This window comes from Agelaius tricolor, unplaced genomic scaffold (genome assembly GCF_023055355.1).
Source record: "Agelaius tricolor isolate 1412-34295 unplaced genomic scaffold, bAgeTri1.0.p SCAF_25, whole genome shotgun sequence".
Lineage (NCBI taxonomy): Eukaryota > Metazoa > Chordata > Aves > Passeriformes > Icteridae > Agelaius > Agelaius tricolor.
In genome coordinates this window covers 3,755,470-3,775,996 of record NW_027269285.1, presented here as the reverse complement: position 1 = coordinate 3,775,996, position 20,527 = coordinate 3,755,470, and the positions used below count along the sequence as shown (strand labels likewise).

Below are 20,527 nucleotides of genomic sequence, written 5' to 3'. Positions count from 1 at the left end.
CAGGTCACGCCAGGGCTCTCCGCGGTGCTGTGAGGCAGAGAGAGCCCTGTGGGGCATCACCAGCCTGGCTCTTCCTTCCCCCTGCTCACGGGTCCTGAGCACCTCTGTTATTTCTCAGCTAAGGGGAACTGAAGCACGAAATGGTGCCATTGCTGAGGAAAGCAGCAAGTCTTGTGCTTGGTGCAGAAGACACAGTCCTGGTGAGCTGAGAGCATCCGCGGGGACAGGGGGACGTGGGTCCTGAGCAGGAGCAGAGGAGCTCTGAGGTGGGTCCTGAGCAGGAGCAGACCCCCGCAGGAATGCGCAGGGCTTGGCACGCCTCTGCCCTGCGGAGCAGGAAGCAGGAATGTGGCAGGGGGGATCAGGGCAGGTGATAAAAGAGCCAAAGTGCTGCCTGCCTCCGGAGCCTTCCGGTCCCTTCCCAGCAGCCTGGGGGCAGAGCTGTCTGGGCCGGCGCTCCCGGGCCTGCCCGCCACTTAACTTGGGGAGGACGGTGCTGAAAGCAGCTCCTTGTTTCCTGCGTCCCGAGCCGGTGGGATGAGGGGCTGGCCAGGTGCAGTAGGTCTGGAGGCCACGGGCAGGGCCAGGTCCCCAACCCCTGAGCAGTGGGGGACAGCCACGTGTGTTTGCACATCATCTCATTAGCGAGCAGTTGCTAAATGCCTTCCTGTGCAAGGGGTAATGCTTTGAAAAATGGCCCAGAAGTGCTTCTGACAAATTGTTGGGGTTGTCTGGTGCAAAAGCAGAGCCCTGGGAGAACGTGCCCCTCCTTCCTTGATCCATCCCTTCCTATCTGATCATCCCAGCTCATGTTTGATCAATAACCACAGTTAGTGGGGGGTTATTTGTCTATTGCCCCTCTCCTCTCCTGGCTCTTTGAAGCTGAAGCTAATTTAGGTGCCTCTGCTCCAGGAACCCAATAAATCAGAAGCCAGGGCCTCGGGGACAGGGGAGGATGAGGCAGCAGGACTTCAAAGGCAGGTGAAGCTTGCGAATATCTTCGAGCACTCACCTGTGCTCACTATAACCCCCTTGTTCTCCCCAGCATCCCTCTCACCTCCCAGCCTCTCTGCCAGGCATGGAGGCTCCCCAGTCACTGATTTACCCAGTGAGCTCAGCTTGGGAGCCAGGGGGTGTTTGGAACGCTTGAGTGCCAGCAGGACATGGATGTCAGAGCCACCTAGAGACGTGCCTGTCTAAAACCCAGCTGAGCAGGACAGATCCCTGCCATGGGGATGTTTTGGCTGGTGTGGGAGCTCAGGAGGGGCAGTCCAGAGCAGACACAGAGCTGGCTGAGCTGGGCACAGAGCCAGTCCCAGCTGGGTGGTGCCAGGGCAGGGGCAGCAGTCCCAAAGCTGTCCCCATCCCACCCACAGCCCCTGGGAGCTCCTGGGGAAGCACTGCCAGGGCTTCTGGGTCTCTGGGCAGCCTTGGCTGTAGGGATGCAGCCCCAGCTCTCAGAAGGGGCAAGGCCAGACCATAAATCACAGAGTGTCTGATGCCACCTGTAATTAGCACATCCCTGGGCCATCCCCACCTCGTCCTGGGCGCTTCCGACCCAGGTGCCCATTACAGGCTGGGAGGTCAGCGGGAACGCCCACCCAGCCCGGCTCCCCCGGCCCCTGCTGATTTATCACCGTGTGCTGGAGAGATTTATGGGCTGAGATGGGGAGCAGAAACGTGTTGTGAGGCTCTGCTGGGCCCGTCTGCCTGACAGATGATGAAAGAGCAGTAATTATCTGTCGCCACACATAGATCAGGCCATTCATGGCCGTCCCCAGCCTCCAGGAAGGGGTTTGGCCCTCGGGCACTCCCCATCTCCCAGCTGTGTCACTCTGGACTGGAGCACTGCTGAGTGCTGGCACCTGCCCACTGTCACAGCTCTCACGGGTCCCTCATCCCAAAGGGGTGTTTGGGGTGTGCACCCCTGACACTGCTGCTGAGCCTCAGCTCCTGCAGGGAGCCCTGGACTGGCTGCCACATCCATCCAGCAGCCCCAAACTGCTGATGCTTCCATGTGGGAGCTGCTGGAGCCATCTGGGAGCTCACTGGAGGTCAAACCCTGATGGGCTGGGGGGGCTGCCCAGCTCCTGGCACTGTCCCACCACCATCCAGCCTCCTTGGGAAGGCGGCACCAGGAGGAATGGATGTGCCAGAGCAAGGCAGGGGAGGGATGAGAGGCGGGACAGGCAGGGAGGTGCCCGTTCCTGGTGACAGGGGGAGGAGGAGGAGGCGGCTCTTGCGACACTGCCCGCGGGCAGATAAATAGGGTGCTTTGTTCCTGCTGGGGCACGGCCAGGTGGCACACGAGACACGGGCTGGTGACTCATCCATGCCCAGGCAGCCACGCTGCAGGGCACAGGAGGAGGCAGGGACGGGCACTGGGAGGCCTGGAGGCGCCTGTGGGTGAGATCCCTGCTCCAGCAGGAGGGAACAGCCCTGCCCTGGCACAGGTCAGAAAGCCACGTCCCGTGGGGCAGGAGTGAGCCACGGGCACGTGCTCAAACACAGCACATGCGGCAGGCAGTGGGCAAAAGGCTCACCCGGGCATTCACAGAATCCCAAAGTTATTCCAGGTAGAAAAGCCCCCCTAATCGAATCCAAATGTTAACCCAGCACTGCCTTGTTACCATTAAACCACTAAATGCCACATCCTTGTTTTTTGAACATTTCCATCACGTTCCTGAGCAGCCTGCTACAAAGTCTGACCATCCACTTTTCCTAATATCCAATTTAAGCCTTGAGGCCATTTTCTGTTGTCCTGTCCCTTGTTCCTTGGGAGTAGAGACAAACCCCCACCAGGTATCACACTTTTCAGGGAATTGTAGGCCTCCCATTGCCCACCACAGGAGCCTGTGCCTGCTGCTCCATGTGCCAGGAATGGCTCATCCATCCTGAGACCAGCAGGCCTGGCAGAGTTTCACTGGCCAGAGGATGAGGATGGGACACACAGAGCTCTGCAGTGAAGGCCAGGGCACGTGGAAGGCAGCTGTGGAAGGCACAGGAGCAACTCCATGTCACAGGAACCTTTAAGGCTCAGTCGTTCCTAGCTCGGGGATCTCCTGGAGCACGTGGGATGGATTCTGGCGTTAATTATCACCTTGTAACTGCCCTGCGCTGCCGGCACCGGGCACTCCCTTACCTACATCCCCGTGCCCGCAGCTCGTCGGGGAGACCCGGAGGGGGTACTAGGAGTCTGTGAGCTGCAGGAGCGCAGCACCCGCGCCCCGCTGCTGTCTCCATCCCATCCCATCCCGTCCCGTCCCGTCCCGTCCCATCCCGTCCCCTCCGCCGCTCCCCGCCCGCTCCCGCGGCAGCCGGGGCCGAGCCGGGGGGCGGTGGCAGCGCTGCCCCCGCCCCGGCGGGGCCGAGCCGAGCCGAGCCGAGGCGGGGCGGGCCGGGGGCGGGCACCGACGTCAGGCCCCGCGGCGGCGGCGGCGGCTTCGGGGGGCGGAAGGCGGCGGTACCGGGGGCGGGCGGGTGGATGGGTAGGGGGAAGCCCGGCTCCAGGGCGGGGGATGGCGGCGGGCGAGGCGGCCCGGGCGGACTTCGCTCGGCACTGGCAGGCGCAGTTCCCGGGGGAGCCGGCGCCCCGCATGGAGCTGGGCTCGGTGCGGGCCATGGAGCGGGAGCTGGAGCGCTGCCGCCGCCACCTGCGCCGCCTGCAGCGGGCGCTGGCCGAGGAGCGCTTCAAGGTGGGGTACCTGGAGGCGGCGCTGGCCCGGGCCCCGCCGCCGCCCGCCGCCCCCCGGCCCGCGGGCAGCTCCCCGGAGGGCGGCAGCGCCGGCAGCTCGGACGCGGAGGACGCTTCCTCGGCAGGTGGGTGAGGGGGAGCCGTCCCCACCCCGCGCCCCCGGGGACCAGGGTGTCCCCAGGGTGTCCCCAGCCGGCCCCGCCGCACGCTCAAGGGCGAATGTGCACGGCCGAGGGCATCCCCGGTGCTGCGCTCCTCCCGTGCCGTGCCGTGCCAGGGTAAAGGCAATCCCGAGCCCCTGTGCCATCCGTGCCACCCGGCTGGTGCGGCCCGTGCTGTGACTCGGCACAGGAGCCCCCGCGTGTCCCCAGCACGCAGCCAGAAGCACCCCATGCCGAAACGTAGTAGAGGATGCCCAAAGTCCTTCTGCCATCCCCATGGAACGGCTAATGCCAGCCCTTGTGCAGCCCCTGACCAACCACTAAGGTCACCCCAAGCCTCTGCTCCTCCCTGTCCCACTCCCGGGGACATCCCGTGCCAAGGCCCCGTCCTTGGGTGGGCGAGGAGGGAGGGTGGCTGGCCAGCCCTGCAGCTGGCTCTGGCCAGTCCCCTGCAGCTCTCGCTCATGGCCCAGTGGCCCACGAGCCACCTCTGGGGCCGGGACATTGCACAGGAGTCATTTCCTGGCTCATGGGAACACCTCTGCTCAGGTGACACCCTGTGACCTCCTGCGGGAAAATCCTGGAGGCTCTAAAGCAGAAGCATGCCGGGGTGGTGACACGTCCCGGGGCGTTTTTCTAGGTGGATTGAGGACAATGATGTTTCGCAAGTGCCTGGCTGCGTGGTGGCACTGGAGGCACAGCCAGCTCGCGCTGTCAGCCGTCACACTGTCCTACTTCCAGCGGCCTGGAAGTTGTTATTGCATCAGCATTAAACCCGGTTCAAACACAGTCCTGGCAGCTAGGGAATGTCACTTTTAATGCTGCTAATTCCACAGCTGACTTGAGTTAATTTTGCTCTTGCTCGATTGTTTGGGGTGGTGGTTTCCCCCTGAGGCCGTATCATGCTGGTTCAAGATTGCCTGGAGAGCAAGTGCTCTGATGTCAAATTATGCTTAATATTTAGTTCATTTATATTTATTGCATTAGTCTGCAGTGCTGGAGGAGGTTTCCACTTCACCTTCCTGAGCTGCCTGGAGCTGAAATGTCCAAAGTATGTGGCTGCTCTCGGTGTTGTCACCGTGCTGTGCCAGGCTGCACGTGTGAGTGTTTGTGCTGCTCTCCAGTCGGCCGTGGGAGCCTGTGCCCAGGAACAAGGACCTTGGGAATGCTGCCTCCAAAGGGCTGCTCCAAGCCCCTCTCCAGCTCCCAGCAGCAGGCATGGGCTGTGGTTCTTGGAGAGCTGCTCTGTGGCTGAAGTGGCTCGAGTGCATCGGAGCGACCAAGCGCAAATCTTTGATTTACATTCAGACCTGTGTTTTGTTTATGTCTGGGTTATGCTCCTGGATGTTTCCAAAGCCAGGATGGTGCAAGGCTGCTCTCAGGTCGGTGGGTGATGTTAAAGGGGCTTTCCTGAAGCACAGCACGAGCCCCTGAGAGTCCTGGCTTCACAACTTGGAGGGGTCCAGCCCTTTCCAGTCTTTTGGCAAGACTTTGAAGTCCAAGGTTGCATCAGCTGTGGTTGAATGTGGCCTCTTCCTCCTCCCCTAAATGGATCTTCCTCAGGGTCAGCAGCTCCAGCACTCATCAGAGGAGGAAGCATCCCCCTGCCCCGTGACAGGGCTGGGCTCTGCATGGAGGGCTGGGCTCAGCCTTCCCCAACCTTGTCCCAAGCCTGTCCTGAGCCTTTCCCAGGCATCAGCATTTTCTTTGTTGGGCGTTATAAGGGCCCCTGTGTGCTCTGCCTGGGCTGACATTTAAGAGCAGAATTTGAGAGTGCAGTAGAGGTGTGCAGTCATTGCCTGGATCCCCCTTTCATGGACTGTTGGTTAGCCCTGTGCTCCTGTTGTTTTCTTCTCACTTCTCTATGTTCCAGATGCAATTGAAAATTCATGATTGTGGTGTTGTTTGCTTTTCCTGACAGCACTCTGGTGGTGTGTAACCTGGTTAGTGCTGCTCTGCCTGGGTCCCTCAGTATTTTAATGTGAATTTCAGAGCTTAGTGCTGCTGTGGCTGTGGCTGAACGCAGTCAGTCCCCAGCTGTATCAACCTTGGGAAGCACCCTCTGGACAGCAAGTGAAGGAGTGTTGAATATCATCTTTATGGGAATTACCAGGGAAACACAGTGTTTTCCTTTAAGTAGCTTGTGATTAATCTGATTTAAAGGGAGGAAATCTGCAAGATGCCCGTCTGGGGCTATCGCACCAGAGCGGCGCGTGTGACAGCCAGATACACCATCCTGGCATCTGAGATAGCGCCTGTGCCAGCTCTCCTGGGACCAACAAAATCTGAGCCTCAGCGAGCAGATGGCTCAGAATGAAGCGTGGAAAGGGCTGAAATTCCCCTCATCTTGGCCGTCACCTGTCCCTGTGGCTGAGCACACAGCTGGCCTCGCAGCTGAGCGTGCGCGGAGCCGGGGCGCAGCGGGCTCGGGCTGGCTGCTGCCTCCATCTCCTGTTTGCCACGGAGGGATGGAGGGCTGTGGGCTGGTGGCAGCCTGGAGAGGGTGAGCTGAGCAGGAGGAGGTGCTCGTGGCCGAGAGGAGGATGGGGTGATGCTCGGTGGAGATGCTGCGTGCCCGCAGCCAGGTAGCGCAGAGGTGGAAGCGACTCGGTGCTGGGTTTCCTCGCTTTGTCCTTGGGAAGCAGAGAAAGAGGCTGGCTTTGCCATGGAGCTGAAGCTCCTCTGGAAGGCTGTGGGGATTGGGAGCCCCTGAGCTGCCCTGTGCAGTGCCCTACACGCCACAAATATGAGCTGTAGGGTGGGGAGCGTTGGCATAGCTGGAATAGTCCGTGATGGCGTGAGCTGGTGGATCTGGTTACAGCAGGATGCTGAGGCTGTGAGATGTGCTGTAAGTGAATCCCCAGCCCTCTGTTTAGCTGGAATTACAGTTTCTCTCAAGGAGAGATTCTGGAGTCACGTGAGCTCTTCTCCTCACTCTGCTGCACTGCCTTCACTGGTACCTTGGGAAGGGGAAGGGAGCTGCCAGCTGCAGCAGGTCCTGCCTTGGAGGGTGGTGAGCACAGAAGAGGGAAAGGGACCCTGGAGCATCTGGAGTTCCTGTGGCATTGGCCACCTCACCCCTGCATGCCCAGCTGGGGGCTGGATTGGCATGGGTGTCATGCTGGGGGCTCCTGACATGATTTGGGTAAAGTCAGGGCTTGTTCTTGTTACTCCATCCCTGCTTGTGCTGCTGCTGCTGCTGGTGTGAAAGTGGCACCTCTGTCTGTCCCATAAAAACCCCCTGCAGCTGTGGAGGTGATGGGGCAGCTCTGTCCTGCTGTCCCAAGCTGCACTTAGACCCTGCTTTTTCCTCATCCCTTTCTTGGAATATTCTGCAGAAGCAGAATGGAAAATAGTGAGCAAAGTCCAGAGCTTGTCCTGGTGCATCTCCTTCTGCCTGGGGCAGGTCATGGTGTGCAGGAGGGGAAGGTAAAATGGTGCATGGTCTGTGCATCCACCTCCCCTCCTTTAGCACCTGGATGGGATCTTGGCATCAAATCAGGGAGGTGCAGTGGGGGCAGTTGTGCCTCCCCAAGAGCCCATCTACCACCTCTGTGTCCTTGTATTTAGTTTCTAAATTTGTACTTTGTTATACTCCCCCATTGTTAGAAAGGGCTTGTTTGGCTCTGAAGAGGCTGGAAGTTCCTCCTCTGGCCAGGGCAGGCCAGGCAGAGTCTCAGTGTTTAATTTTAGCTGTTCAGGCAAGGACAAAACCACAGAGAGTGTGTGTGTGTGTGTGTGTGTGCCTGCTGGGGACCTTTGAACTGTCTCCATCTGCTCTGGGGCCCGGCAGCATTTGGGGAGGTGATTTCTCTCCACAAACCCCCCTGGTGGCATTGTGACAGCAGCCCCTGAGTGACGGCAGGCTGAGAGTGATGCTGCCTGAGCTGGGGACTGCAGGGTTAACTCTGGAACAGGTTGTCTCTGTTAAAGATCATCAATAAATGTAAAGTTTATGAGGCTGAAAAGCCTTTGAGTAGAAGAGTTGCAGTTTAAAGCTGTAGGTGGGAGCAGCAAGTGCTGCTTGGGCAAATAGTGAAGGGCTTGTAAAGGAGCTGCAAGAGCAAAGGGGAGATCTGTGATCAGCTCTGCCTGTGGGCACCATCATGGCAGCAGCAGCTGCATCTTCTGGCTGGGAGAGCAGCCCTTCCAGGTGCCAGGGCCCTGCAGAGAAGCAGGAAGGGTGCACAGAGGGTTGGGGATCCCTGTCTGTCTCACTGGTGCTCCCCTGGCATGGCAGTGGTTCTCTCATCAGCACAGAGATGCCAGCATCCCCCCTGGAGGAGCTGGGTCTGGATGCAGCACCCCGTGCATCCCTGTGTTCTGCCAGCTGGGCACAGCCCCACTGGCTGGGTTTTGGCCCCCAGAATTTGGGGCAGAGCCCTGAGCTCCCCAGCTTGGCAGCATTCAGGGCTGGGCGGTGGGGCTGGGGATGGAGTTTGCCCTTCAGTGCCAGCGGTGCCACGGGCTGTGCCCACCATGGGGATGAGCACTTGGGCATGGAGGAGGCCCCAGGCTCACAGGGGCTGGCTGTGGGTGATCAGCAGCCCCAGGTAGAAGCAATGGCAGCAGCAGGGCAGGCAAGAAATCCTCATTAGGTGTCTGGATAGAGCCAGAAGTGCCCTGTGGGGCCTGCATACATTTGCATTGTAAGGCCATTGAAATCTGGTTGGGGTTTGTTTTCTTTCTGTTTCCCTGGGAAGACACTTCTGTGCATGGAGGCTCTTTGTTCCTCGGGTTCCTCCTCCCCTCCTGCCCACACTTGGGATCCCAGTGGATGCTCTGCTCTGTCTTCTGCTGGGTGCTGTCTGCTGTGGCAGTGATCACAGGGAGAAGCTTTGCTCTGTGCTGCCAGGGAATTCATATTCCCCCGGGTTAGAGAAAGGAGCCTGGGCTGGCCAGGGCAGCTCACTCAGTGTCCATCCACCCCAGAAAGTGGCACCTGAACCCCCTTGGTTCATAGCATTCCTGGATTTTCCTCCCACAGAGGTCACCGGGAGCAGTGTCTGGGAGCCAGCCCGAGGGAACACAGGGAACTCACCCCATCCCCAAGGGACACCTTGGAGCAGGCTTGGCTTTCCCACCCCAGATGGCTTGGTCAGTGTTTGCTAAGCAGGATAACTGCTGTGTGTGGATCAGGAGCAGCAGCACCTCTTGGCTGCCTTGGCTGTAGCTGGATCAGCCTGGCCAGCCTAAGCAGAATCCCAGAGAACTCCTGCAGATCTGCCCCCAGATAAATCCCAGCTGTAAAGTTCAGGGATTGTTTGGAGATCTGGCAGATAGGGAGACCTTTGTGCTGGGACGGGGCTATCTGCCATGGACAGTTTTTGTTCCATAGGTGATTTTTGTTCCGAGGCTGTGAACCAACACCTCCTCTTCCTCCTCCACAGCTCCTGTGCTGGGGGGCAAACCTGGCCCAGCCAGCTCAGCACCAGGGCTGGGGGGAGAGGAGCAGCTGGGGGCTGTGGCAGACACAGCCACAGCTGCCTCCCTCTAAGTGCAATAGCTGGCCCAGGCCTTCACCTGGAGGAAAAGGTTTTTTCTGACCAGCCACAACCTTTCATTCCTTCTCCATCTGGGTATTCTGAGAGGCTGGGTCGGTGCTGCTGTAGCTGTGTCTCTGCCCTCCTCCCCGTGCCTGCTTGGCCCTGGCACCCTGCCTGGCACTGCCCTGAGGCCAGGATGCTCCAGGTGACCTCCCTGTTCCCCAGGCACCTCTCAGCTGTGCCCCAGTGAGCACAGACCTCAGGGTTTCAATTCCACTGGGAACTGATACAGGAAGAGAAGTTCAGTGCTGGACTGAGGGCCCGCTGTGCTCCTTGGCAGGGATGCTGGAAACATTTTCATTTATTCCTCTCTGCAGCCTCTGGCAAGGGGAGAGCAGCTGCTCTGCACCAGCGAGGGTGAGCCTGGACCTGCTGAGGGCCCAGCAGAGCAGGCACTGGAGGAGCTGGGGAAGCCAGGCTGTGCTCTGGCATCTCCCACCTCAGCCCCAGGCTCTGCAGCTGGAGAGCCTGCCTGTGTTCCTGCCATGGCTTCAGCACACAGAGGTTTTCCCTGTCCCAAACCAAAGCACTCTGGCTGCTCTTGCAGTCCTTAACTTCTTTAGCCACTTGCATGGTGCTCCCCAACCTCAGTCTCCTGTTTTGTTCTTCCTGTGGGCAAACACTCGCAGTGCTGGAGGTGCAGGTGGCTCTGGAGCTGCTCTCTGGGTGCCCAGCAGCAGCCCTGGGTGCCCAGCAGCAGCCCTTGCCCAACTCTGGGCAAGCCCTGGGGCTCCTGCAGCTCCCGTGGCTGTGACTGGAGGACTCTTGCACAAGAGGCCAGAAATAGCGAGGCGTGGGCAGGCGGGCAGGGGCTGGGCAGATGCCAGGCAGACAGCCAGACACCAGGCAGGCTGTGCAGGGCTGGCTGCTGCTGGGGAGGGATGCTGGAGCTCAGCTTCTCCCAGCTCTTGCCGCAGGGATGCTCCCAGCTGGAGCTGGGGGCGGTGGCGGGGGTTGAGAACATGGTTGGCAGCATCTCCTCAGCCAGGACTGGGCTCTGTCACCCAGGGCTGATGGTGGTGCCAGGCTGGGGTGGGTGCTCCCCCCCAAACCACAGGGAGAGGAGGGAGGTTCAGCTGCTTTGCAGGTTTTGAGGTTTTTTTGTTGTTGTTTTCGCAGAGGTGAAAAGAATATGGAAACCAAAGTAAAAATACCCCCCAGGAGTTTGGTGGGGCTGGTTGGTGTGGGCTGTGCAAGGCCACCTGCCTGGCTCAGTGGTGCAGCACAGGGTGGCCCTGCCTTGGCCTTCCCAGCACACTCACCCAGCTGTGGGGAACTTGCCTGCCTGGTCCTCCTGGCCGTGGCACTGCCAGGACCTGCTGTGTGCTGCCAGGCTGGGGGTGGCCAGCCTGGGGAGGGCTCCAGGAGCTCTGGCAGCTCATCCAAGTGCTCAGCTCATGGTCTGCATTGGATAAAGAAGCAGATGTGCAAAGGGGGCATGGAGAGGCTGGGCGGGAGTGGCCAGGAAATGTGTCTGGCTGAGGGAGAAATGTGGAAAAGCCCCTCCCTGCCTGTATGCAGGGAGCTGTGCATGGAAAACCAGCTGCCCCCACGGCTCTGCAGCCATGGTGCTGAGGATGAGCAGCTGCATCTTGTGCTGGTGCTGCTGCAGGGCTCCCCAGGGCACCAGCGGACTGTGGTTTCCTGCCATGAACAAGGTTGATGCTCTGAGCTGAACCACCACCACCTTCCTGGCTGAGCCTCGGGCTCTGGGGGTGCAGGGGTGGGTGTGGGGTTTGCTGTGGAGTGTGCAGGAAACTCTCCATCCATTAAGGGGCAAAGTGAGGACAGGTTCAGCTTGAGCCGAAGCAGGAGTTGGTGGGGGATGGACAGCAAAGGCTGTCACACGGTGGCCACCCTTGTGTGCCTTGGGGACAAGGGGAGTCTCAGCTCCCCAGAGCACCTGGGATGGGGCAGGGGAAGGCAAATGGCAGCTGTAGGGCTGCACCCTGACTCACAGCCCGTGGGTGCAGCAGGCTCTGGCTGTCCTTGCCAGGCCAGGGCTGGATGCAGCCCCCAGGCGGGCAGGGCTGTGCTGGGGGCAGCAGTGGCTCCTCATGCTGGATGCCAGGTGCCAGTGGCTCTCTGTGCTCCAGCCATGCTGAACCACAGCTCTGGCATTGCTGTGCTCCCCAAAATGCTGCACCGAGCCTGTCATGGACATCCCTGGCAGTGACAATCAGGCGGTGGCAGTGCAGGGTCCCCTCAGGTCTCCCCTCCGCGTCCTGGCACTTCACACTCCGCCTTCCCCGTGTGCCCGGCAGAGCATTGTCCCTCCTGCCGGCTCCATCTGGCAGCGGGGCCGCTCCCGGTCCGTGCCGACCGCGGGCAGGACGGGCCGGGGATGGTGCCCGGGGGTGGTGCCCGGGGGTGGTGCCCGCCCTGCCGGGCACAGCCTGAACCAGGGCACTCTTTGCACTTGAACGCTTGGCTGGCGCCCTGACATATTGGGGTTGATGACTCTGGCACTTCGTATTTTCCTTTGGCTCCTTTGCGGCCGGGGAGGGCGGTTTAACCCCTGCCTGCCTGCGTCCTGCTCTGCCAGCCCCAGCTGTGTGGGGCAGGGCTGCTCCCGGCTCCTGCAGGCCCTGGCTCCCAGAACCAGGGGGAGCAGGGCTGGGAAGAGCAGGGCTGGGAAGAGATTGTGTCCTTCAGCCTCAGGTATTTGAGGGGCTGGGGCGGTTTTGCTGTGAATTTGGCCCAGCATCCCCAGGTCACAGCAAGGAGGTGAGACTGTGCTGGAGGGGGTGATGGAGCCAACTCCCCCTTTCCCGCCCGCTCTCCTTGGGATGCCCACGCTGCTGTGCCACCACCATCCCCTCCTCATCCTCATCTTCCTCCCCCTCCTCGCCGGTCCCCAGACCCCTGCGGAGGGTCGGCGCGGCTGCTGCGTGCGGGGGGACGCCGAGCTCGGCTCCCCCCGGCGAGGCAGGGGCGGGAGGCGGGACGCGCTGCCATTGCCAGGCGGCACCTCCTTCCCTGGGCACCCTTGGCAGGAGCGCGGCCGTGTGCCCGTGTCCGGCTCTGCCATCAGCCCCCGCCCGGGCCCGCGGCCCCCGCCTCCCGCCCGCCGCCTTTGTTGTGCGATGCGAGCGGGCTGAGCGCCGGCACAGCGCTGGGAGCATGGAGCCGCTGAGCCACCGCGGCCTGCCTCGCCTCTCCTGGATCGACACCCTCTACAGCAGTACGTGCCCTGGGCTGCCGGGGGGGCGCGGGGGGCCGGGGCTGCCTGGCCCCTACCTGTTGTGTAACGCTGCGGCGCGCTGGGCAGGGATGCTGCGCTGTCCCGGGCGGAGCCGAGCCCGGCCAGGGGCTGCCGATGCTGCCAGGGGGTTGTGCTCCCCTCCGGGAGCATCCCGCATGTCCTGGTGGCTCTGTCCGGGCTCTGTCCGGCGTCCCCCAGGCTCTGGGGGCTGCATGAGCAGGGTGGGTGGCGGTGCTCCCAGCTCGGGGGGTCGCTGAGGCTGGAGCAGGTCATTCCCCGCAGCCGGCACTGCCCGCGGGGGTTTTGGGGACGGGGATGGTTTTTGGCCGCAGGTCCCATCGCTGTCCCTGCGCGGCGGTGGGAGGGCGCCTCTCCCTCCCTGCATCCCTGCCTCCCTCAGCCGTGATGCTCGCAGCGAGCTCCAGGCGCGGTGCCGGTGCTGTGGCAACGCGGTGTCGGTACCGGGGGCTGGCAGCCGGCGGGGCCGGGGGCGTCCTGCAGCAGCCTGGGGGTGCGAACCCCCCCGATCCGACCCCAGGGACGGGCGGCAGGGAGGAGGGAGCCCCGGGGCCGGTGCTGCTCTCATGGCAGATCCAGGGGACGAGGGGCTCGGTCACAGGGTCCCCGTGGTTATTTTGGAGCTGCGGGGGCATCCCGGGGTGGGGTTTGGGGTTTGGGGCGCAGCGTTGGGCTCGGAGCCTGGTGCTGGTAGGGCAGCGGGGTTTGGCTGGGTGCGTGGGAAGGCGGGATGCTCCAGAGCATGCTCCATGCATGCATCTGGCATCTGCCATGCCCTGGAGGCAGCACGGGCCGCCAAGGGGCACGGTGGGCAGGGCTGAGCCCCCGCCCCAGGTTTTCCAGCCCGAAGCCTCTGATGTCCACAGCCAGAGGCCACATCCAGCAGGGATGGGGGCTGGGGTGGCTGTGCAGGGGTTTGGGCTGGAGCGTAGGGGCCACAGCCAGCCCCAGCCTCTGCACCCTCCTTCCCATGGCTCTGCCATCCCAAATCCTGCTCCTGCTGCCCTCCCCAAAGCGTGGGGGAGGCTGCTTGGCATGCCCATGTTTTGGGGGATGCAGGGCAGGGTCCAGCCATCATCATCACACTGGGCAAGGCAGTGGTGGTGTGGAGGAGATGCTGTTATGTTGAGCCACCCTTTAGCAGAGGCCCACGGAGCAGGTCTGAGGCCAGCTCACACATCTGTGTTGTCATGGTGAATTTTCACCCAGGCACAGGCAAACCGTGGCATTCCCCCAAAATCTCACAGGCTCTGTGTGGATGTTGGGCTTTTCTTGGAAGTGGGGTGGAATGGGTGAGCACTGGGCTGTGCCCACACGCTGACAGGGTGTCGGGGAACAGCACGTGTCCATCTGGAAGTGCCACCCTGGGCTGCTGTGGCTGTGCTCTGTCCAGGCTGGGCAGGAGCAGCTGCTGCCCTTGGCTGAGCTCCCTCACGGGGGCCATCGTGCTGCCAACAGCCTGGGCCAGCCTGGGGAGATGTCACAGAGCAAAAACATTTTCCTAGGGAAAATAATCCCTCATGGGGATGTGTTCCTGACCCTGTCTCCCTGCTGGGGCCGTGTGCCAGCTCACAGGGCCTCTGCCCTGATGGGTGTCAGCATCCCTTGGTGCAGTGTGGGCTTGGGTCCAGCTCAGGGCCCTGGGGCTGTCTGTGGGCTTGGGGCCACGAGGCTGTTTCAGATCAGGGTGTCCTTGTCCCCCAGAGTGGCTCCCCTGGGCCAGGCTTCCTCCCTGCCCTCCGTCTCCATGCCTGGGGTGCAGCAGGAGGATTTCCACTGCTGCTAAAAATCAGGAGCAAAAATAGCTCTGGGTTTTGGCACGGGCACAGAACAGGCTGCAGGGGCAATGCAGCTGTGGGGGAGGAGGGAGGGAGATGCTGGGTTTGGGCTGCCTGGGTGGCACAAGCACCCCACAGGCAGGGAGACACAGGGGACAATCTCTCTGTGTCCCCTTGCCCATCAGTGTCTCCTTTGCCTGTCCTGGCTGCTTGGTGGTGCTTGGTCCCCTCCCTGTAGCAGCTTCTGGGCTTGCTGGGGAGGTTCCTGTGCCCAGGCTCCCCAGGTGAGGCCCCTCAAATTCTGCACAGCCTCGGGTGGCGCTGCTGGAGCTGTGGGGACGTGGCTCTGTCCTGGGGCCAGCTCAGGGTCCCTCTCAGTGTGTGCCAGTTGGGCACTGCCTGTAGATCTCATGCCCAGCTCTGGTCTGGGGCTGGGGTGTAGATCAGCTTCAGCTGCTACCAACAGAGCCAGGTCACTCCTGCATCCCTGCAGGCCCTTCCCTCTCCGTGCCACCTCCTTCCCTGCACTGCTGCAGGTGTCACCTCCCAGGGTCCCCAGCTGCCTCATTAATGCTCTGTTCCTCATTACATGGATGCTGATGAGCCCCACCTGGGTTGCCAGCACTGCCACAGTGACAGTGCCACTCTGGGTGTCCCTGTGGTGAATCCTGGAGCTGCAGACCTTGGCTGTGGTGGAGGGAAGGCAATGGCACCTGATGGTGATCGTCAGCTTTGGCTCCTCTCTGCTGCCTTGGCTCCCCCTTAGAAAAGGAGCTTGGGGGAGAGTTTGGGTTTCTGTGGGGCATTCCCAGCCTGGGGACAGTCCCTGGTTGAGGGCAGCTCTGTGGGGTGGTGTCCTGGGGAGTGGCCACCATGGGGGACACCAGTGCTCATGAGCCCTGTGCTGCTGTGCTCCTGGACGGTGCTGGAAGCATCACAGCTGAGATCTGTCCAGGACAGGAGAGACCATGGACAGCCCACCATGAGGAGGCAGAGCAGCTTAGAGCCAGGGACTCTTTTTTCCTGGAAGCTGAGGACCAGGGGGGTGCAATCCAGTCAGCTCCTGGGTTGAAGGTGGGCTGTGGTGGCTCACTGAGGGATTGTCATCAGCTAATTGCTGAAGAAGTAAGGCCTGAGAGGGGCTGTGGTGTCCTGGCAGAGATTGGGTGCATCTGGCCCATGTCACAGCTCTCCTCCAACCCCTCTCAGGTGCAGGATGGGACTCCCCATCCATCCCTCCCCACTGGCACTGGCAGGGCTCCTGGCCTGAGCACGCTTTGCAGCGCTCGTTGATTTAAAGATTTATCCCCTTTCCCCAGGAAGCAGGATGTAAGATTAATGTGCTGGATGATGTTGGTGGGAGCCAGGGGAGTCCTTGTCCAGGATGGCCCTGGGGACATGGAGTGGCAGTGGTGTGGGGTTTGGTCTGGGGTGGCTGCTCTGACCCCAGTGCACCCCGTTGTGGCCAGGTTATCAGCTGGGCTCTTAGCTGGGGTCTCCCCAGTGTCTGTGCCCAGGAAGCCTGTGGGGATGTGGCTTCCAGGGATCCATGGGGCTGCTGGATGGGAGGGCAGCAAGGGGGCGGTGTTGGATGAGCCCCCTCCCTCTTTGGGAGCTGCCGAGGGGCTCCTGGCCGCTGCCTTGGGGTGAGGGGTGCTGGGTGCACCCCACGGCCGCCCCTGCAGCAGCCGGGCTCCCTTCCCCCTCCCCTTTGTCGGCATCTCGGGGCTGCTGCAGCCTCTTCCCGCCGCCACCGAGCCGCTGCCGTTCCCATGGTAACCGGTTCGGATGTGCCCCGGGCCCCGCTGCGCCCCAGGGCCCCTCTGCAGACCCCCCCCCCGCCTCCCCGCTGGGGCTCTGTCTCCCCCAAATTCCTTCCCCTGGGCTTGGGTGATGGGGGACTGTGGGGCAGCGTGGGGCACCCAGAAATGGGTGCTGTTCTGGCGGGGGGGGCCTCATCCTGCGCTGGGAATGAGCCCCCATCGGGGAGGGAATGCCCAGTTCACCCCGCGGGGGTGGCACTGCCCCCCGAGCTGGGCATCCTGGCATTTCCAGCTCCGAGCAGTGTGGGCACGGGCAAGCGAGGAGAACGGCGGCCGTGGCTGCCAGCCCAGCTCGTCTGTCCCCGGGGATGGCACAGGGATGATGGCACAGGGATGGTGGCCGGCGGGCAGGCAGGGCACAGCCACTTGCATGGGGCTGCAGCGTCTGGCAGAGCAGCTGTCCCTGCGCAGACGAGGCCATCGGGCCTCTCGGTTCCGTGAATTATTCAAATATAGGGAAGTGTGTCGAGCAGAGGATGCCTGCGGGGCCGGGGATGCTCGCTGTGATCTGTGATGTCTTCTTGCCTGCTTGGCTGAGCAGGCAGCGGGGCCGGCCTGGGCTGGCCCTGAGTGGCCCTGGGACGCGGGGTCAGCTGCCCGCGGGTCAGCACAGGCTGGCCCGGGTGGCCGCGGTGCCACACGGTGTCCCCGAGCCGTGCCTGGATGCTCACGGCCACCCCTCTCTCACCCCGGCAGACTTCAACTATGGCGCGGACGAGTACGACGCCGAGGGCAACGAGGAGCCCAAGGCGCTGCCGGAGGGCTCGGAAACCATGCCCTACATCGATGAGTCGCCCACCATGTCCCCCCAGCTCAGCGCCCGCGGCCAGGACAGCGGGGACGGTGTGTCACCCACGCCCACCGATGGCCTCGGCACAGGGGTAGGTGCTGGCGGCGGGGTCTCGGTGCCAGCCGTGTTTGTGGTGCTCTGCAGCTGCTCTGACCTGGCAGCCCAATTTCTGCCGGCTGTGGCAGTCTGGGCTCCAAGGAGTGGCAGTTCAGGGGGTGCCATGCCCGTGGGACACGCCGGTCCCTGTCCCGCCGTGACGGAGCCGGGATGGGATGGGCTGGCCGGGGAGAGGGTCCCGGGTCGGGAGCGCTGGAAGCGGGGAGTGCCGGGTCCCCAGCCCCGGGAGCCCTTGGGGACCGGGCACAGCGGCTCCGCCGGGCTGCCGGCTCCATCTAGTGGCACTCGGGGACCAGGCGCCAGCAGGGCTGGGGACACAAGGTGCCCCCCCTCGCTGTGCACAATTTCGATGTAACCCCTGCTGTTCGCAGCGCATCCTCGGGAAGCGCTCTGGTTTTCCAAAAGAGGAGGAATGCCCGGAGAGCTGCGGGGCGGGATCCAAAGGGAAAAAAGTGGGCTTTTTTTCCAGAATGAAAGTTTCCATGAAGCCCGGGAGCAGTGGGGTCCAGGCAGGTCCCTCGGGGTTGATGCGGGGAGCAGCCGCACGGCCCCGGGCTGGGGGATCCCCCGGCGCTGCCGCTGCCCGCGCCGGGAAAAGCGAAGTTTTATTTTTGTCATGGAAAGAGTTAAGCTCCTGACCCGGATGCTGAGGCAGAAGAGGGAGAGGTGTGGCTTCCTCCCCAGGGTCGCCCTGCGCAGCATCGCCTTCTCAGCACCCAGCGCCCCTGGGGAGGGAGAGCAGCGTGCTGCCCTCTGCCACCGCCTCCCGGGGCTGTCTCTGAACCGCTCGGGCTCCCTGACCCCCCAGCAGAGCCCCTCACCCCAGCCCTGGCACTCGGTGCAGGGCTCTGAGCCCCGGGACAGCAGAGGGTGGCTCTGGGGGACAGAGCTGGGGGAGATGCTGGCACAGGGGTGTCCCTGAGGCTGGCGGGGCACACTGGGTCTGGGCACAGGCAAGGACATTGACTTGGTTGTGACAAACAGGATTGGGAAGTGTTGGAGCCCGGTGCCAGCTCTGCCTCCCTCTCTTTATCTGGAGCTGCTTGTGCTGGGGCTTGGCAGAGCTCCCTCCAATACCAGCACAGTGTGTCCAGCCCTGCGAGGGGCACAGGCTTGTGCTTGTGTGGCACAGGGTGCCAGGTTCAGCCCATTGCTCTCCTGCAGCGAGGCAGGACTGGTGGCACTGCCTTTGTGAGGGCTGGTTTGGGGAGGTTTCTGGTGGGGCATCTCGTCTTGCAGGCTCCTGGGGCAGCTGTAACCATGTCTGGAGCCTGTGACTGCTGCGTGCAGACACATCTTAACCCTCCCCATCCCACCGTGGCATGTGGTCGTGGTGTGGACTTGGTGTCCCAGCCCCTGCTTGGGTGCTGCTGGGTTTGGCACTGTGGGCAGCATTCCCCTGGACAGGGACCATTCCCCACTCTGGGGACCTGGGCATGTTGGGCAGGGTTGTGGTGCAAAGGCTGAGCTGTGGCATGGATACAGGGCTGGACACGGGCTCTGGTAAGTCCCTGTGTCCCCACATCTCCCAGAAGGAGTTTGTTGCAGGCTCAGATGGGTGCAGGGAGAAGAGATGGCTCCTGTGGGCAGAGCACATGCAGCCACTGGTTCCCCTTTTGCTTCTGAGGAGCCCGGGGGAAATTGCTGAAGCAGCTCTTGCATTAGTGTCCCCTCCTCCAGCCTGCTCTTGCCTTGCCTGCCAAGGCCCTCAGTGTCCCTCACAAGCGTCACAGCAGTGCTGCTGTCCCCATGTCCCGCTGCCCCGGGGCTCAGCGCTGAGGTGCCAGCCGGTGTGGCAGGTCCGTGTGAACACACCTGGCTCGGCTCGGTGACACTGCCCCAAGTCCCCTCTGGGGCACGGAGAGCTCTGGTCCCTTCTGGGGGTGCACTGGGGCACGGAGAGCTCTGGTCCCTTCTGGGGGCGCACAGCCGGGTCCCCATGTGGCACCCGGTGATGCTGCTGCCCTCCAAGCTCCCTTCTCGCTGGCGGCAATCCCCACGGTCCGGCTGTGCCTTCCCACGGGACACGGGGGTCCAGAGGGCTGCAACAGAGGGGATGCTCTCCCCCTGCCGGGGGGGCTGGCAGGGATCCCCTCCCCGCGGCTCTTGCCGGACCCACCTTGGGGGCGGGCGGGCGGCGGCGGCGGAGCGGCCCCACCTCCGTAGCCGGGAGAGCATTTCCTGTAGGAGCGCAGGGCGGAGCGGCGGGGCCGGCTGGGGCTGGGGCTGGGGCAGCGGCCCCTGCAGCGCCCGCGGCCCCGGGGCCGAGCGGAGCCGGCCGGGAGCGGGGCTGGCCCTGCGCTCGCAGCGCTGCCGAGCCCGGAGCCGCGCCGGGAGCGCCCGGGCCGGCGGGGACTGGACGGGGAGGCCGGAGCTGGGTCAGGCTGGAGCAGCACCGGGGATCCCATAATGGCTCCTTTCATCCCGCGCTGGTGGCCGGCGTCCAGAGCTGAGTCAGGCTGGGACAGCCCGGCCGCCTGAGCGCCTTGCCTGGAGCCTTGTGGGGTCCCCTGTGCGCCCCGCTGCCCGGCCGGCCATGGAGGAGGAAGAGGAGGCCATAGGGTACCTGGATAAAGTGCTGGAGGATGAAGATGACTCTGAGCCAGGAACCCCCACCAGCCCCGTGTCTCCATTTTCGGCCGGCGACAAGGTGGGCAGCGGGGGGACCCTGCCCCCCGAGCTGGGTGGTGGGTGTGGGGACAAGGGGCATCTGGCTGGTGCTGGCGATGCCCGGGTGTTGGAACGGCCCCGGGGCGATGCGGTGGGTGCTGGCGGAGGGCAGAGCTGGGAGCGGCGGGAGCATCACTGCGGCCCCAGCACTCCCCCAGGACTGCCTGTGCCAGGGCACGGCTGTGCCAGGCTCCAGGTGTGGGGGGCTCAGAGTGGGGTGACCACCCAGCTGTCCTTGCAGGGGGGAGCAGAGCCACACGTGCTGCGGGGTGGGAGCGGAGGGGCTCAGCAGAGCCGGCACCGGATGCTCAGGAAGGGGCTGGTTTTACACTCTGACCGCTGCTCGGCTATTGGCCGGTTCCCACACTCGGCCACCAGAAACCCCTAAACAGTCCCAAAACAGAGCTGGGGAGCAGGGGAGACCCCTGTGCTGGCAGGTGCAGCTCAGCATCCCTTTCATGCCCACCCTGCCAGGGTGCTCCAGCCCTCAGAGGGCTCTGGCCCTGCTCTTCCTGGGGTCTCCTGCATGGGGCAGCCACAAGGCCCTGAGTGAGAGTCACTGCTCTGGGTCACAGGAGTTGACATTGTCCCCGTGGGGTGCGTGGGCCCCGAGCGTGGGTGGGCCCCTTATCTGCTGAGCTCCTGCGCAGGGCCCAGGCTGGGGAAGCAGGAAGAGCCCGTGACTAATCTGTGGCAAAGAGCCCACGAGCTCCTAGTGAATAAAA

At 63.0% G+C, this 20,527-nt stretch overlaps 1 protein-coding gene across 3 annotated transcripts in view; it reads left to right on the top strand.

Annotated features, from left to right (window-relative positions):
- The first annotated feature begins 3,507 nt into the window (after positions 1 to 3,507).
- ABR (ABR activator of RhoGEF and GTPase) overlaps positions 3,508 to 20,527 on the top strand; it is a 37,603-nt gene continuing 20,583 nt past the window's right edge. The window contains exons 1-2 of one of the 3 annotated variants that reach the window (XM_071447779.1): positions 3,508 to 3,819; positions 16,922 to 17,106. In XM_071447779.1, coding sequence (XP_071303880.1) covers positions 3,519 to 3,819; positions 16,922 to 17,106 — 486 coding nt within the window. In that variant the 5' untranslated portion in view covers positions 3,508 to 3,518. Of the gene's footprint in view, positions 3,820 to 12,340; positions 12,586 to 16,921; positions 17,107 to 19,332; positions 19,783 to 20,527 lie in introns of those variants that run through there. The other 2 variants (XM_071447780.1, XM_071447781.1) reach the window with 2 other exon arrangements.